At 41.5% G+C, this 15,010-nt stretch overlaps 1 protein-coding gene and 1 pseudogene across 1 annotated transcript in view; both read left to right on the forward strand.

Moving 5' to 3' along the window:
- SLC24A2 (solute carrier family 24 member 2) overlaps positions 1-5,364 on the forward strand; it is a 236,571-nt gene extending 231,207 nt beyond the window's left edge. Inside the window, exons 10-11 of the mRNA XM_059926402.1 lie at positions 1,172-1,338; positions 4,931-5,364. Of these exons, the coding sequence (XP_059782385.1) occupies positions 1,172-1,338; positions 4,931-5,180 (417 nt within the window). The 3' untranslated portion in view covers positions 5,181-5,364. The remainder of the gene's footprint in view (positions 1-1,171; positions 1,339-4,930) is intronic.
- Positions 5,365-14,312: 8,948 nt separating this feature from the next.
- Positions 14,313-14,693, forward strand: LOC132367811 (small ribosomal subunit protein eS12-like; annotated as a pseudogene).
- Positions 14,694-15,010: the final 317 nt, after the last annotated feature.

Below are 15,010 nucleotides of genomic sequence, written 5' to 3' on the forward strand. Positions count from 1 at the left end.
ACCACAGTGAGATACCACTTCACACTCACTTGGATGGATATAATCAAAAAGACAGAAAATAACAAGTGTTAGAGAGGGTGTATAGAAATTGGAACCCTGATATATTTCTGGTAAGAATGTAAAACAGTGCAGCCACTTTGTAGACAGCTTGGCAGTTCCACAAAATGTTAAGCATAGAGTTACCATATGATCCAGTGATTCCACTGTCTATATACCCAAGAGAAATGAAAACATCTGCACAATTTATACACAAATGTTCACAGCAGCATCATTCATAATGGCCAAAAAGTAGAAACAATCCAGGTGTCCATCAACTTGTGTGGGTAAATAAAATGTGGTGTATCCATACAATGGAATATTATTCTACAATAAAAATGAATGAAATACTGATACATGCTACAGTGTGAATGAACCTCTAAAATATTATGCTAAGTGAAAACAGCCAGTCACAAGACATCACATGTTGTATGGTTCCATTTATATGAAATGTGAATAACAGGCAAATCTATAGAGGCAGAAAGTAGGTAACAGTTACCTAGGGTTGAGGAGGTTGGAGGGCAATGGGAAGTGACTGCTAACAGGTATGGAGTTTCTTCTTGGAGTGACGAAAAATTGAACTTAAATTCTGGTGATAGTTGCACAACTCTATAAATATACTAAAAAACCACTGAATCATATACTTTAAATGGGTGACTTTTAGGGTATGTGAATTATATCTCAATAAAGTTGTTTAAAAATAAACATAAGATACCACTTCACAACCATCTTCAATGATAAATCCAGGGGCAAATCTGCTACAGGATTTGGTGCCATTGTCAGGCACTGGCCCCTGTAGCCAATGACCAATTGGCATTCATAACTCTGATCTTCTGCTTCCCCTTCCTGGTCTTAATAAAAACCATATAGAGGCTGCACTCTAGTCTTCTATAGCTCTTTTTTGAGATTATCTGTTTAATCCTCATGTGAACCTTCCTGATCCCTTGGGTCTGAATATCATTAAAATATAAAATCCTTTCTGTCAATGATGGTGCCTTCTTCCTTGTTATCATCTTGATACTCAGCACAGCACAGAGTAAGAACTCATTAAAAGGGAGTTGCATTCAAATGTTAGTGGGTTTGATGGTTTTGTGACTTCAAACACTCATATGTTTGTCCCTGTCGTTGCTTTTAGGTTGGAGAGACAATTGGCATTAGTGAAGAGATTATGGGTCTGACCATCTTGGCTGCTGGGACCTCCATCCCTGATCTGATCACCAGTGTCATAGTGGCCCGGAAGGGGCTCGGGGACATGGCTGTGTCCAGCTCTGTTGGAAGCAACATCTTTGACATCACTGTAGGGTGAGTAGAGCTAGTTATATAAAGGTGCACATCATCTCCACCACTGTCTTTGTCTTCTTAGAAGCTGTAAAGACGTGACCAGGATCTCAGAGCCCAAAACCAACCGATACCAATAGAAAGTAAAGACTGGTAGTACCATTCAATTTCACCAACTCCAATTTTCATTTTCAGAGAACTTCATGAAGAATAAGTTATCCGTAGACAGGCAGAAACACATAACTTGCTTACAGAGTGGGTGTTGTAGGAAATACTTTAAGAGAATTTCACCTATAAAATGGCACTGGCTATATGTCATGAATATTCAACATTTATATGTGACTGAGATGCTCTGGTGGTTTCACTGTATTTTTTTCCATGTTCTAATTCTAATTAAAGTCCCCACCAGCCTCAGATGAGATTTGGATTGGAAAGCAGACTGAAACAAACATAGGCCCAGAAAAAAATATCCCATCTCCTTCCTTGGAAAATGCTGGCAGGTTTGGCATTATCATTTCTTTATCTGTGCTGGTGAAGATAGTCTAGGTTTTTTGAAAGTCAGAAGATGAGATCTGTTCTTACAGTTAAGCAAAATGAAGTTCTCAATATGAATAATCTCAAGTGGATCTGATTGGGGAGGGATGCTGTCATCTCTGTCATTTCATTTAATGTGTCCAAGTAAAAGTAGTCTGATAAATAACTTGAAGGACAGCCCCTTGAGAAAGTAAGACATGGGATATTATCCTTATGTTCCCGGAAGAACTGAGCTCTTGCATTTGAGTTTGGAAGACCACTAAAACGGATCTACTTTCTCATTGAACATCTTGAATATTGTTCTCTTTTATCCTTTCCACTACCTAATATATATAATAATTTTTTCATTCAGTATCTACCACATGCACTGTACATACATTTTTATCTATTTAAGCCACACGATGATCCTATGATGTATGTATTTTCATCCCCATTTTTCAGATAAGGAAACCGAAGGGCACAGAATTCACACAACTAGTAATGAGATAGCTGGGATTTGAACAGAGTCTGTGCTCTCAACTCCAGCACTACCTGTGCATAAAACCCTGCTCTGAGCTTCCACTGTCTGAACCACCTTTGAGTTCCAAAGATGCCCTCTCCTACCATTCTTTCTTCCTTTGCTGGCACCTCTCCCTCAGGAGCCCTCCCTGCTTGTCTGTCTGGAAAACTCCAATTTACCCTTCCAGTGTCAACTCAAATCCTGGTTTTTCTGATTCCCTTAAGTCTTGCCTGGGGGCTTGTGCTCCTGTATACTTTCTGTATATCTGTATCTCACACTCTTGTCATGGTCCTGTCTATCAGTCTGCCTGCTAGACTGTGAATTCCCCAAGAACAAGAACTCCCCAAAGCCTAATACAATGCTTAATGCATGGCAGTGGTTTGGCAGATGTTTGTAGAATGAATGGATGAATGGATGGGTGGATGGATGAATGAATGAACAAGTGAATGAGTGAGTGAATGCCTGAAAAGGTGTATTTTAAAGGAAGGACATCCCTAGTATAAACAGTGTTTCTCAGTTCCACTGCCCACACATTTAGAGTAGTTTTCTTGGTCAATATCTTGTATAAACAGAAAGAAAATATTCTGTAGCACAAAAAGAGAAAATCCTACATATTGGGAAAAATGACAAGTGTTCTATGAGACAAATTTGTCGTGTTTTTGAAAAATATTATAGTGAATTGCAAGATGCTTTTTGTTCATTGTTCTTAAATTTTATATATCTTGTAACTTAAATGAAACTTAAATGAAAGTTTAAAGAAAATCACCCCTAATCCTACTACCCCAAAACATTTAACTTTTGTGTGTTTTTCTCCTAATATTTCAGAAAGTTTTCTTAGTGAATAATCAGTTTTGCCCTGTTGGAGGGCTTTTATTTTTCCATTTTAAAGCCATTTATGCACAGCAAAGAGTAGGCATCTATTAGTAAATGAGTAAATCAACCATTTTTCTAAGTTTCTTCATAGCTCTCATAATTAACATTCTATGGCTTCAAAATATTCCATCCTGTTGCTTTCGGTTTTAGCCTTTACCCTTTAGTAGGACCTTTGTATTTTTTTCAATTTTCTGACATCATGGGTGTTTTATGAACACCTTTATGCAGAAACATCTCCTCTTTTAATTATTTTATTTGGATAAATTTCTTCAAGAAATATTGATGGATTGAAGATTATAAACATTTCAGTGGCTATTGATGTAGTATATTTTTCCAAAAAGTCTTTCCCAAGAGTTTATACCAAGTTACAAAGTCATTAGCAATATATTGAGTGTAACAGTTTCTTCATAGTCTTGCTAGCATTTTCTTCTTGTTTATAGGATTCATACATACCCAAGGTAAAGGATTTTAAAAATACATATAAAGCATAAATATATATAAAGCATAATACAGACCAACACCAATCTTTTTTAATTTATTATTGAAGTTAGATTGCTATGTTTATGTTTATCCTTCTTTTTAAATATAGAATCATATCATGAACATTTACCTGTATCATTATAAGTTTATGATTTTTAATAGCTACATAAAATTACATTGACTTATAGTTTGCTATTTAACTAGCTGCCTATTATTAGAGATTAAGTTGTCCCTGGTTTTTCACTACTCAAAATAACACTGAAATGATCACCTTTCTGAATAAAATTGCATCTGCATTTCAAATTATTCCTTGTGCTTAATCCCTGACAATAGAATTGATTGGTCAAAAGTATTAAAAATGTCATATTTCCCCCAAAGGTTTTTTATCTATTTGTAGTGCTGTCAACCACAACTTTACCAGAATTGGATGTGTGTGTGTGTGTGTGTGTGTGTGTGTGTGTGTGTGATTGCTATTCTCTGTCTCCATTAAAAAAAAATAATTTGATCATTTTCACCACAGATTTCTATACCTTTTCTCCATTTATCATCTCCTCCTGTCATCCTGTACAGATCCTCCAATTCACCTCTTTAGGGCTAAGAGTAACACTTTAATCTCAACTAGGAAGGAAACCAAAAAAATTATTTCAAATCAAATTCAGAAATCACCTGCAGCAGCCATGTCTTTGATCTTATTCAGCCGTAGAATAAATTCTCTCTGTTCTCCCTAATTCGACTGGGAAATAGACCAAGGTTTTTTTTTTGTTTGTTTGTTTGTTTTACATTTATTTATTTATTTATGGCTGTGTTGGGTCTTCGTTTCTGTGCGAGGGCTTTCTCTAGTTGTGGCAAGCGGGGGCCACCCTTCATCGCGGTGCGCGGGCCTCTCACTGTCGTGGCCTCTCTTGTTGCGGAGCACAGGCTCCAGACGCGCAGGCTCAGTAGTTGTGGCACACGGGCCCAGTTGCTCCGCGGCATGTGGGATCTTCCCAGACCAGGGCTCGAACCCGTGTCCCCTGCATTGGCAGGCAGACTCTCAACCACCAGGGAAGCCCTAGACCAGGGTTTTTAAAGTTCACCTGACTTCCTTGTAAATATGATTTCCTGCATCAGCCAGGCCTGAGTCCTGGTGAACCTAACAGGACACTGGTCTCCAATCACAGATTCCGAGAAGCTAATGCTCCGTCGCGTGCCTGACTGCCCCCCCTTCTTCCCTGCCTCTCTCCCCCACAGGCTCCCGCTGCCCTGGCTCCTGTACACCGTCGCTCACAGGTTCCAACCCGTGGCCGTCAGCAGCAACGGCCTCTTCTGCGCCATCGTCCTCCTCTTCATCATGCTGCTCTTCGTCATCCTCTCCATCGCCCTCTGCAAATGGAGGATGAACAAAGTGCTGGGCTTCACCATGTTCGGCCTCTACTTTGGGTTCCTCGTGGTCAGCGTCCTCCTGGAAGACAGAATCCTCATGTGCCCCGTCTCCATCTAGCAGGAAAAGCCATATCTTAGGCCAACAGCATGGACTGTCCCCGCCCCCCCCCCCCCCCACTCAGGGTTGTAGGCTCCTTGACCTCCGCTGGCACACAGCCCTGGGCATTTCAAGTGTTCCTCTTTGGTGGCTTTGACAGGGGATGGCTTCGCGCTGGGCCCACTCACTTCTTGGGCTGCTCCCACCCTTGCCTCCTGCACTGGCTCCATGCAAGAGACAAAGAGATCCCAGCATTTGGGGCTTCTCTGCCTGCACCGCTGACAGGTACTCCTCGCTGGCCGTTGTCATGATGCAAAGAATGACAGAGGTGATATATATACATATAAAATATATATATTATGTATAGATGCACACGCACACACCCCTGCCTGGTCCTGTATTATACCTCTCCTTCCACACCTATAGAGTAGTACATACCTGTATACAAATACAAAGAAAGAAAAATTATAAATATATATATATATATAATCGTATATATATATATATATATATAAAAATACAACTGCATCTTTTCAGGGATAGCTCTAGTATATTTCTAGTACCTATTTGAAGAGGGGCATCAACCTTCAGTCTGAGCTTTACCTCTTAAGTGCAAGAGGTGAGCTAAGAGAATCATTGCTGTGACCTTCAGCCTACCTTGGACATACTGGGATTCTGCCCGGTACGGTGGATATTTTAGGAAAGTAGGTTGCACGAGGGAGGGCTGGGCGGAGAGGGCCTGTAGGGGCCCTGAAATGAGCCCTCCAAACTATTCCCACAAGCCAAACCGGGAAGACCGTCTCTCCATCCCAACTGGGGTACACTCTCTGAAACCCACAGGGTTATTGGGACATTCAGAGGTAAAACCCAGGCTGGGTGGATACTGGTTTGGGGCAAGGGGGAGGTGACCAGGGTTGGGTGGGGGGCGGGGGGCTTATATATTGCCCCAGCATGCAAGTAGAAAATATGATTGCAAAGCAAATTAGTGCTCTTCTAGGACAGCTAGATTATATAAACTGAACCTATACTGTTCCAATGCATGTCCCATTATCATCAAAAGAAGGGGGACAAGTTTAGTTGTGATTGTCATTCAGACATTATTTTGATGCTAAGCGCATCAAAATGCCTGCCAAGAGAGCCTGGATATGTACTAAGAAATACCATCCAGTAGAGGCGCTCAGTGGGACTTGCCCCCTAAGGACATGGTTCTTTAATGCATCTTCCAGTGTGGTCATAAAGGCCTTCAGTGGCTGAAGAAAGAAATCATTGTTCCTCCAACCAATAGAACTAGATTGACTCTGATCAATACTGCTTGGATTAAGGCAGCTTCAAGATGTTTGGAAAGGCGTTTGTTAACTAGGAAGTTTTCTGAGACCTGTGTCTAGTGGTGCCAGGACCAGGATTTGGTTAAAACCCATGCACCATGGGTGTCTCTCCTGCCATCAGGACCCCATTTGGGACTCTTTCTAGCTCACAGAGTACACTGCAGACTACACTCAACAGCTTCTTTACACTGGCTTCAAGCCAGTCACGTCAAGGATCTGATTTTCAGAGCATTCAAGGGACATCTTCATTTCATTCATTCAGTGCCCCCAAGTTCTATTTGACATTTTGTGTATGTCAAAAGAAAATAAAACCAACAGAGAAAAAAGATTAGGTGGACTAACTTACTGAAAAACATGCAGAGTTTTTCATTTCCCCAAATCATGCTTCCTTATAATCAGTTGAAAGAGTAAATAGAGGATGGCGCATTATTCTGTAGCCATCCTGCATCTAAGTTGGCACACACCATGGCTTCTCTCCAGTCTGTTGTGTCACTGATGCTGCTATGATTTTGCGGTGAGCACGTCCCTCCTAACACAGGGAGACAGGATGCAGAACTCACAACTGAATAAAGATAAAGATCAAGCTCAGCATTCCTTCCACAAAACCTCAGCCCCCTCCACAGAGCATGGCAGTCACAGGCAGTGCCCATCATTGCTCTTCTGAGCGGAGGCCCAATGGGAAAGCAAGAAGCCAAGATGGCTGCCACCCAGGAGGCCAGCTTCCCAGTCTCTCCAACTTTGCAGAGTCGGGTGTTCAGTTGTGTGAGAGAGACCCACGTCTCCTTCCTCAAGGGCAGGATTTTGTGTTGAAGCAAGAATTTGTGTTAGTTCCTCTGAGTGAAAGAGAAGGAGTAAGTGAACATTGAGTTAAAAACCCTGATGGTTTTCCCTGTGCATTACTTGAAGGGGAGCAGAGTTGTTTATTGCATGAATGTGTATGATGGACTGGTTTGTTGTGTGAAAGAAGGTTTGAGTAGGTGACTCTGACTCAGTTGCAGATTGACTATATAAAACCAGAAAGGAGGAGGGAGGTCCAGTGCAACCCTGTTCTTATTCCAGCCCTTCCCCACACTCGCCCTGCCTCCTCACTCTTTCCCGTTCATTCCCAGCTCACGGTGAAGACTCATCGAAGCAGCCACAGAGCGTTTGACTTGCCTGGGAGCTCCCTTCCTAGGGAGTGTTGTCAGTCATGAAAAGTTGCATTTGAGAAGATGCTATTTCTGAGCCCAGTTCCCACCTCAAGGGAGTGCAGTGTTGGCTCACTGGCCAGTATGCAGGCACCTCCCTGCCCCTGCTTGCCCTGCTTGCCCCTGCTTGCCCCCTATAAGTTGTCTGTGAGGTTATGTGTTGGGCTTGGGTGAACCCAGAGAAAAGTGTATAGGATGCAACAGTGGATCTTTAAAAGCATTCAAATCATTAACATAATTATAAGAAAGAACTTTCCACAACATGGTTTTCTGAGTAGTTCATCTCTAGTGCCTGTGTAAATACATATATAAATATATATCTTCATACCAAATCTATATATACACACACAATGCCACTTACATCATCACCCTCTGACCCAATTACATCCAGGATTCAAAAGCAGGGAGCACCAAAGTTTGCCTTAGTGAAGGGAAAGGAAAAACATGCACACCAACAACCAAAGGGAACATTTCCTCCTGATCTCATAAGGTTTGTTTTGTGCACAAGTACATACAAACATACACACATGAACCCTCCCTGTATATTTAAATGGCCAGCCATATCCCTAATGGTGATGTAGAGGCAAAGAATGCACAATAGAAAAGTATAGGGGAAAAAAATTTAGACTACAGATACTCTCTTTGTTTCTCTGGAACAGGGTAAAAATATCAAAAATTCAAGAGCCAACCTCTTACTGTTCAATCTAAAATAAATGAGCTGTACGCAAATGGTTCCCTTTACCTGCAGCAAACCAAGCAGGTCTTAACTTGCTGTCACCTCCCCTGTCACCCTAGGCAGCCTCAGGACAGGAGAACGACTTGGTTCATGCCGAGAATACCCAAATAGACCCTTCTCAATTGCTTCTGGGAATGCCCACGCTGAGTTCAGCTGCCCTCTGAACCTGCCTAGACCCTCAAGAACTGAAGCTGGAGACGAGAAGGTTTGCATGCAGCTTCCCGGGCCTAAGCTGAGCCAGACGGCGGCAGGTCAGGAAAACACAGTAACGTACACGGACTAAGGGGGAGGGTTGCTTATCAGTTTGGCTGATGCAGCAGAACTTCCTAAAGCCTTGCCCAGAAGATTATAAAAAGAGGCAGGGACTGTTTCATATTTGGGAAAAATGCTTTGTAAGGCTTCTCACAGGTGTCAGCTGACAGGGGCCATTATAATTTATTTTCTAGGGAAGACGTGAATCAGGTGTTTGGAGGCCTTTCAGCAAAACACAGCTGCTTTGCTGATGAGACATTTGATGATATTAATGTACATCAGTGCTGGGCAGGGAGAGAGTTGGCAGACTCCCCACCATTGCTCATAGCTCTTCAACTCCTCTGTGACAAGGCTGAGCTATCAAGGGAAGCCCTCCACCCAAGACCACCTTAACAGAAAGCCGACCAGGGAAGTGACAGCAGATAGATAGAGCTGCTGGCCAGATAGACAGCTGGAAAAGATGGGACTAACGTTAACTGCTCTGCTGAAATTGCTGGGTTGGAATATCTGACGTGGGTCTGAATCCAAGCATGTCAGAAAACTGCAATATGCTTTCTTCCCTACATCTACCAACACATGCACACGCACGCGCACACACACACACACACACACACACACACACAAGATTATGAGCATGCCATTCTTCCTTGCACCTGGACAGATTGCTACTCCAATAATTAAGTGGCTAGTAGTAATTAATTGGATTGTTACAGCTCTGTTCCAGAAGAAATAAAGGGAAACTGTTCTCAGGGTGATTTCTGGAAAAATCAACTGTCTCCTGAAAGCTTGTTATAGAAGCTGATGCTCATTCTTGCTAAGCCAGATCTCACATAACCACCTGGCTTAATATTTTTAAAGACACATGCTCAACTCCTGTACCTCCCTCAGCAAGACTGTCTTCAATTAGTAGGTGAGGGCTTGTTGTGAAGAGAAAGTTAGTGAAAAAATAAAGAATAAGGAAAAGGAAGAAAGGGGAAATGAACTTACTTTTACCAGGATTCCCAAGAAAGCAAATATCACATTGATATATATCCCTATGTAGTTTTAAATAATTACAAATTGCAGGCTTTTTTACCCAATTACAAAAGCCTATATAGAGTCCCAGATAAAAATATGTTCCCCTCTCAAGAAGACATTGGGAAGAAAGGTAAGGGCCTCCACTCCACTATCTATTTAAGGTTAGCTCCTTGCCTCTCTAGCTTTGTGTTTCATTTTTTAATCCCACAGCTTCCTATTCATTGAAATGTCTAGCAAACAAGAAAAGCAAGAAAGGCACACTCAGAGCCAGCTGAACTCCAGTACTTTTCGTGAGATTATGCTCTTTTTTTTCACTTTACTGGGAGCTTTGAAAAGGCACAGGCAGGACTTCCCTGGTGGTGCCGTGATTAAGACTCTGCACTCCCAATGCAGGGGACCTGGGTTCGATCCCTCGTCAGGGAACTAGATCCCACATGCACGCTGCAACTAAAAGTTCACAGGCCACAACTAAGGACCCTGCCTGCCACAACCGAGACCTGGTACAACCAGATAAATATCTTTTTTAAAAAAAGGCACGGGCTGCAGCACAGAAATCACCAAGAGTCTTTAGGTGTCTGTAGAAAACACAGGTGCACTCATGTTTGTTATGGAAGTCACACGTGCTTTTCACCTAGATGCCCCCCCAGTGTGCTCACTGCCTTTCCCCACCTTCCTCACGCACAGGGCATCGGCCTTGCTCAGCACCACCTGATTTCCATCATGGTCTTTAGTGGCAGTTTTCTTTAAATGAAGTGAGAGAAAGCTACAAAGGGCCCAGGAATCCAGAAGTCAGCCAGTTTTTTAGAGAGAAAAAGGAGCCTCTAATTACGACTGGATAGACAACTCTGTTCAAATTAGCAAACAAATAGTGGGGACACTACGGAACACCAAATTATCTAAGCCAAAGCCCTTCCACTAAATGATTGGTTGGCAGACTGGAAAACCTTAAAGAATTTTTTTAAAAAACTGATAAAGACCTAAGTGTGAAAGAGTGCCATGGAATTGGCATTGAGTTTGCCAAAGGTTTAGTTCTGTTAAGAGCGCTTGTTCAACCTATCACCCTGATCCAAAAGACAGTCCCTTTGTAGGAAAGAAATCCTAGCATAGATGTTTCTGGTGTAACCCAGGTCCGTCAGCTATTAACGTTAACAACCATCCGTGTCAGAAAAGTCTTCCTCCAGATTCACCCCAGCCCCTCAAGGTGATGAATTCACCTTTTTTTTTTTTTTCTGTTTGGCAGAAAAGAGTTGCATCTGGGCACTCTTCACTATTTACCCCTGACAGAGCTGGGAGTCACCACTATGTGACCCTTTATCTATTTGCATCAAATGTTATCTTCAGATTTTTATTTCTGAGTCTTTCTCTCTAACCCTCAATAATTTTTAAGTTTTTCTTTACTAAGTCTTTTAAAATGCTTTATGTTGCTCTGAAATCATGGAACCTTTTGACTAGTCATGGCACAAGTATAAGGTCTGAATAGGGTGGAATGACAGCCTCAGACCCAGTGTTTACCCCCTGCTTCTGCACTCCTCTGTGCCCCTTACCTTTTAGAAAGTCACACTTCATTGCTAATTCACATTAATCTTGTGTTCCCTGTGACTTCCGTATCTTTCTCCAAGACATTCAGGTGAAGCGAGTGCATTTCTCAGCTTGCCTGGTGCGTTTGGATGGATGTTCTCACCTACCACCATGAGCCCCTCTCCCTTGGGCCTTACTGAGTCTCAGTTTGTTTCTTTCTAACCCCACTTCCAGTTTTCAAGTCTAGGTTGGGCCCAGTGCTTACTCCCCTTCCAGGTTCTCACCACCAGCCTCTCCCCTTTACTTGTACTTGGCAAGTCTAATGAGCCTTTTCTCCATCTCCGCATTAAGGTGAAGATAGAAAAATGCTAGCCCCGTGCCCCTAACAACTTACGTTTTGTGTAATTGACTACTTCTTGGGGGGTGGGGGGAGGGACTTCCTCCTAATTGATACTAAAATGCGAATAGAATTCACAACTACAAGAGAGTAGAGTCACAGAAATGCCTTAAAAGCACCAGCAGGCCTCGACTCAACACGTACTAACAGGCATTTATCCTCTGGTGAAAAGTCTGAACACTGATGCGGCATTGTCTTGAGGCCCTGGTGAGGTGAAGCTCACGGACTTCGTCTTTATGGTCATAATCCCACACCCAACAAGTACTCAGAATGGGGGAGACACCGCTGGAGATCATTCAGGAACTCTGGACCTGCACTTACCTGCACTGATTTACCAAAAAGAATCTATATTTTGGCTCTGAATAGGACATGGGGGAGATGGTTGGACCACCTCTCATCACCCAGTATTGCAGCGCATTTACTTCCTTGTGTGGTGGGTTGGCTGGGAATTGTAAGATTGTTGATTGGTGTCGTGGCCCAGGAAAATGGGGTACAGTTCACCAAAAGGCTGGAAATTTGCTCCTACATTCTCACTTATTGGGTTGCATATTCCTTTACAATGGATCTGGAAGTAACTAAGGCCTTGGGACTGACAGTTCTCGAAAAGCACTCAACTAACCAAAAGAGAATACTAATTTTTTAAATCGTGTCATCAAAAAAAGAGAAAAAAAAAAAAAAAGGAACGAATGAATGAAGTCTGAATCCCCAAATAAAATAATTTTAAGGATGAAATTACATGCAGGAATTAAGGGTAGAAAATCCTTTGCCATTTAATTAAACAAATCTCCGATTCTTCTCATCAGGCTAAAACTGAAGGACAATGGATGCCTTTTGGGTTTTTTAATTTTTTAATATTGCACTTTATAGTATCAATACTTCATAAGAGACAATTGTCTTAATTAAAGCCATAAAATACCAATAATACATATATTCAGGGCTTCTGAATATAGTCAATCGATAAGCAGTCCATGAGTCACTCCTGTTTTGTATCGTTTGTTGTAAATTAGAGTTTATCTGTTCTGTTTTTTAAGGCATACAATTATTGTTCTAGACAATCCTAATCTGATAAATTTTAGATGTGTACTTTAATAAAACTGAAAATCAAAGAAATTGTTCATTTCACAAAAGCATTCTTCACTTTCAAAATAGCTTGTTAAATAGCAAGTTCCTTTAAATAGCAAGTTCTGATACTAAGTGAAAGTACTTCCTTTTTTAAGTTATAGATATACTGTTTTTCAGGAATCCATTTGTTATGTAAAGCAATATAGAGAGTGAAATGGATAATTAGCAAATATGTACCTGGAAAATTTAAGGTTTATTTGAGTTTTTATGTAAATATAGGATGGGTCTAAGAAGTTCCCTTATAAAAATGGCAAATAGAGATATACAGTTTATCAATAATTTATTATGCCTAAATTATAAACCTTCCTTGGGAGGAAAGCATATAAAACAGGAGACTTCATAATGCATTGGATTTTTTTTTTTCCTTTTCTGCTAAACTACATAATTTCTGGCCCAGTATCATAGACTGCTTACACGCATGTACATGTAATGTACATGCATGTTGATGTCCCCACAACTAAAAACTTTGTTTCACTTCATCACAATTTTTTTATATGATTTGAGTAAAAGCTAAAAGAATGACTAAAAGGCACTTAATAGCCTAGAAATATCTACCACCTGGATACCTAAATTATCTCTATAGAGTAAACATGTGTGTTAAATTGACCAACCCCATCAATTTTATGTTTAATTGGCCATTTGCCCTAAAGAAAGATTGTCTGGATCCAGAGCCAGTGATGTTTCTGTTGGGGGCTGTTTTGTGGTCTGAAGCATCTCTCCACAGCGCAGAGACTCTCCATCTGGATGAGGGAACCTCGGTTGGGATATAATCCTGTTGAACCCCGCACACAAAGTTCATATTTTTGCCCTGCGTCTAGCCTGGATGTTTTTCTTCTGCTCCAGTTTGAAAAAACTCCAGAAGCAACAGCTTCCATCTCCAAGCAATCTGCAGTCTCAAAAGTGCCATCAAAGAGCAGCAAAAACTACCTTCCTGGTTTAATGAAGTGGCTGCTAGCGCTAAAGGAAAGATAAATTACACTTTTGTTCTTTGCATAGTGTTAAAACAGAGACCATGCTGTGAACACTGACCCCAACATAGGCATTGCCCTAGAACTCGTAAACTGTCTTTGGGACAGGTTACCTTACAAATATCAACGCCATTTTTGTAAAGGATCTTTTTAAGGATGGACGTGATCTCATGCTTCCTCTGTTTGCCTCCATTTATAAAGAAGCATTTTAACCTCTGTACCCCTACAAGAGTCCAGGTGATGCACTTCCAAGTTACTTTTGTCATTTCCCGTGTGTTTTGTTTACTGTGAGCAATTTTCGCTGGATGAGGAGATGTATGGAGATTTTGCGTCAGTTTATTCTCTGTGAGTATGTCTGTACATAGATGGAAAGCTATATTTATTTGTACATAGTCTGTTTGGAGTAATGTGTTTCTGTCACACGGACTTCACTCTGATAAAGGGCGTTTCTTCACTGTGTTCATGTTACACTTTCCCCACCTTTGTGCTTCTACTACTGGTAATCAACTCATAGAATATCTCACTTTATGTAACTAAGTCTCCTCGGTGTGAAAAGTAATAGTAATAAAACTATTGACTCAAAAGAAGTGTTGTTTTGCTCTTTCCTTGCCACCTCGGAGTCCCTGCCGCCATGGCCGAGGAAGGCATTGCTGCTGGAGGTGTAATGGACGTTAATCCTGCTCTGCAAGAGGTGCTGAAGACCGCCCTCATCCACGATGGCCTAGCACGTGGAATTCGGGAAACTGCCAAAGCCCAGCTTTGTGTGCTTGCATCCAACTGTGATTTGCCTATATATATGTCAAGTTGGTGGAAACCCTTTGTGCTGAGCACCAGATCAACCTGATTAAGGTTGATGACAACAAGAAACTGGGGGAGTGGGTAGGCCTCTGTAAAAACTGATGGGGAGGGAAAACCCCCTAAAGTGGCTGGTTGCAGTGTGGTGGTTAAGGACTATGGCAAAGAGTCTCAGGCCAAGGGTGTCATGGAGGAGTACTTCAAATGCAAGAAATGATCAAATTAAAACACTGGGTTCTTGTTCTTAAAAAAAAAAAAAAAGTGTTTTGGTTTTGGAATAATCCTTGCCTTCAGCTAATCGGGACCCTCAGGATCTCAAGAAATTGACAGACAGTTGTGGAAGTTTCACTGCAAGGACTCAAAGGAACAGAGGGCAAGCAGTAGTTACTGTTAATTATAACCATTTACGGGGTGCTTACTAATGTCATTTGAGCTTTCCAATGTCTGAGGGAACCTTGCGCGCTGAAAGGACTACTCTAACAATTGGCTTTTAATTAATTAAATATATTGAAAATTGTAAATTCAAAAGCCTAG

Source organism: Balaenoptera ricei, chromosome 6 (assembly GCF_028023285.1).
Source record: "Balaenoptera ricei isolate mBalRic1 chromosome 6, mBalRic1.hap2, whole genome shotgun sequence".
Lineage (NCBI taxonomy): Eukaryota > Metazoa > Chordata > Mammalia > Artiodactyla > Balaenopteridae > Balaenoptera > Balaenoptera ricei.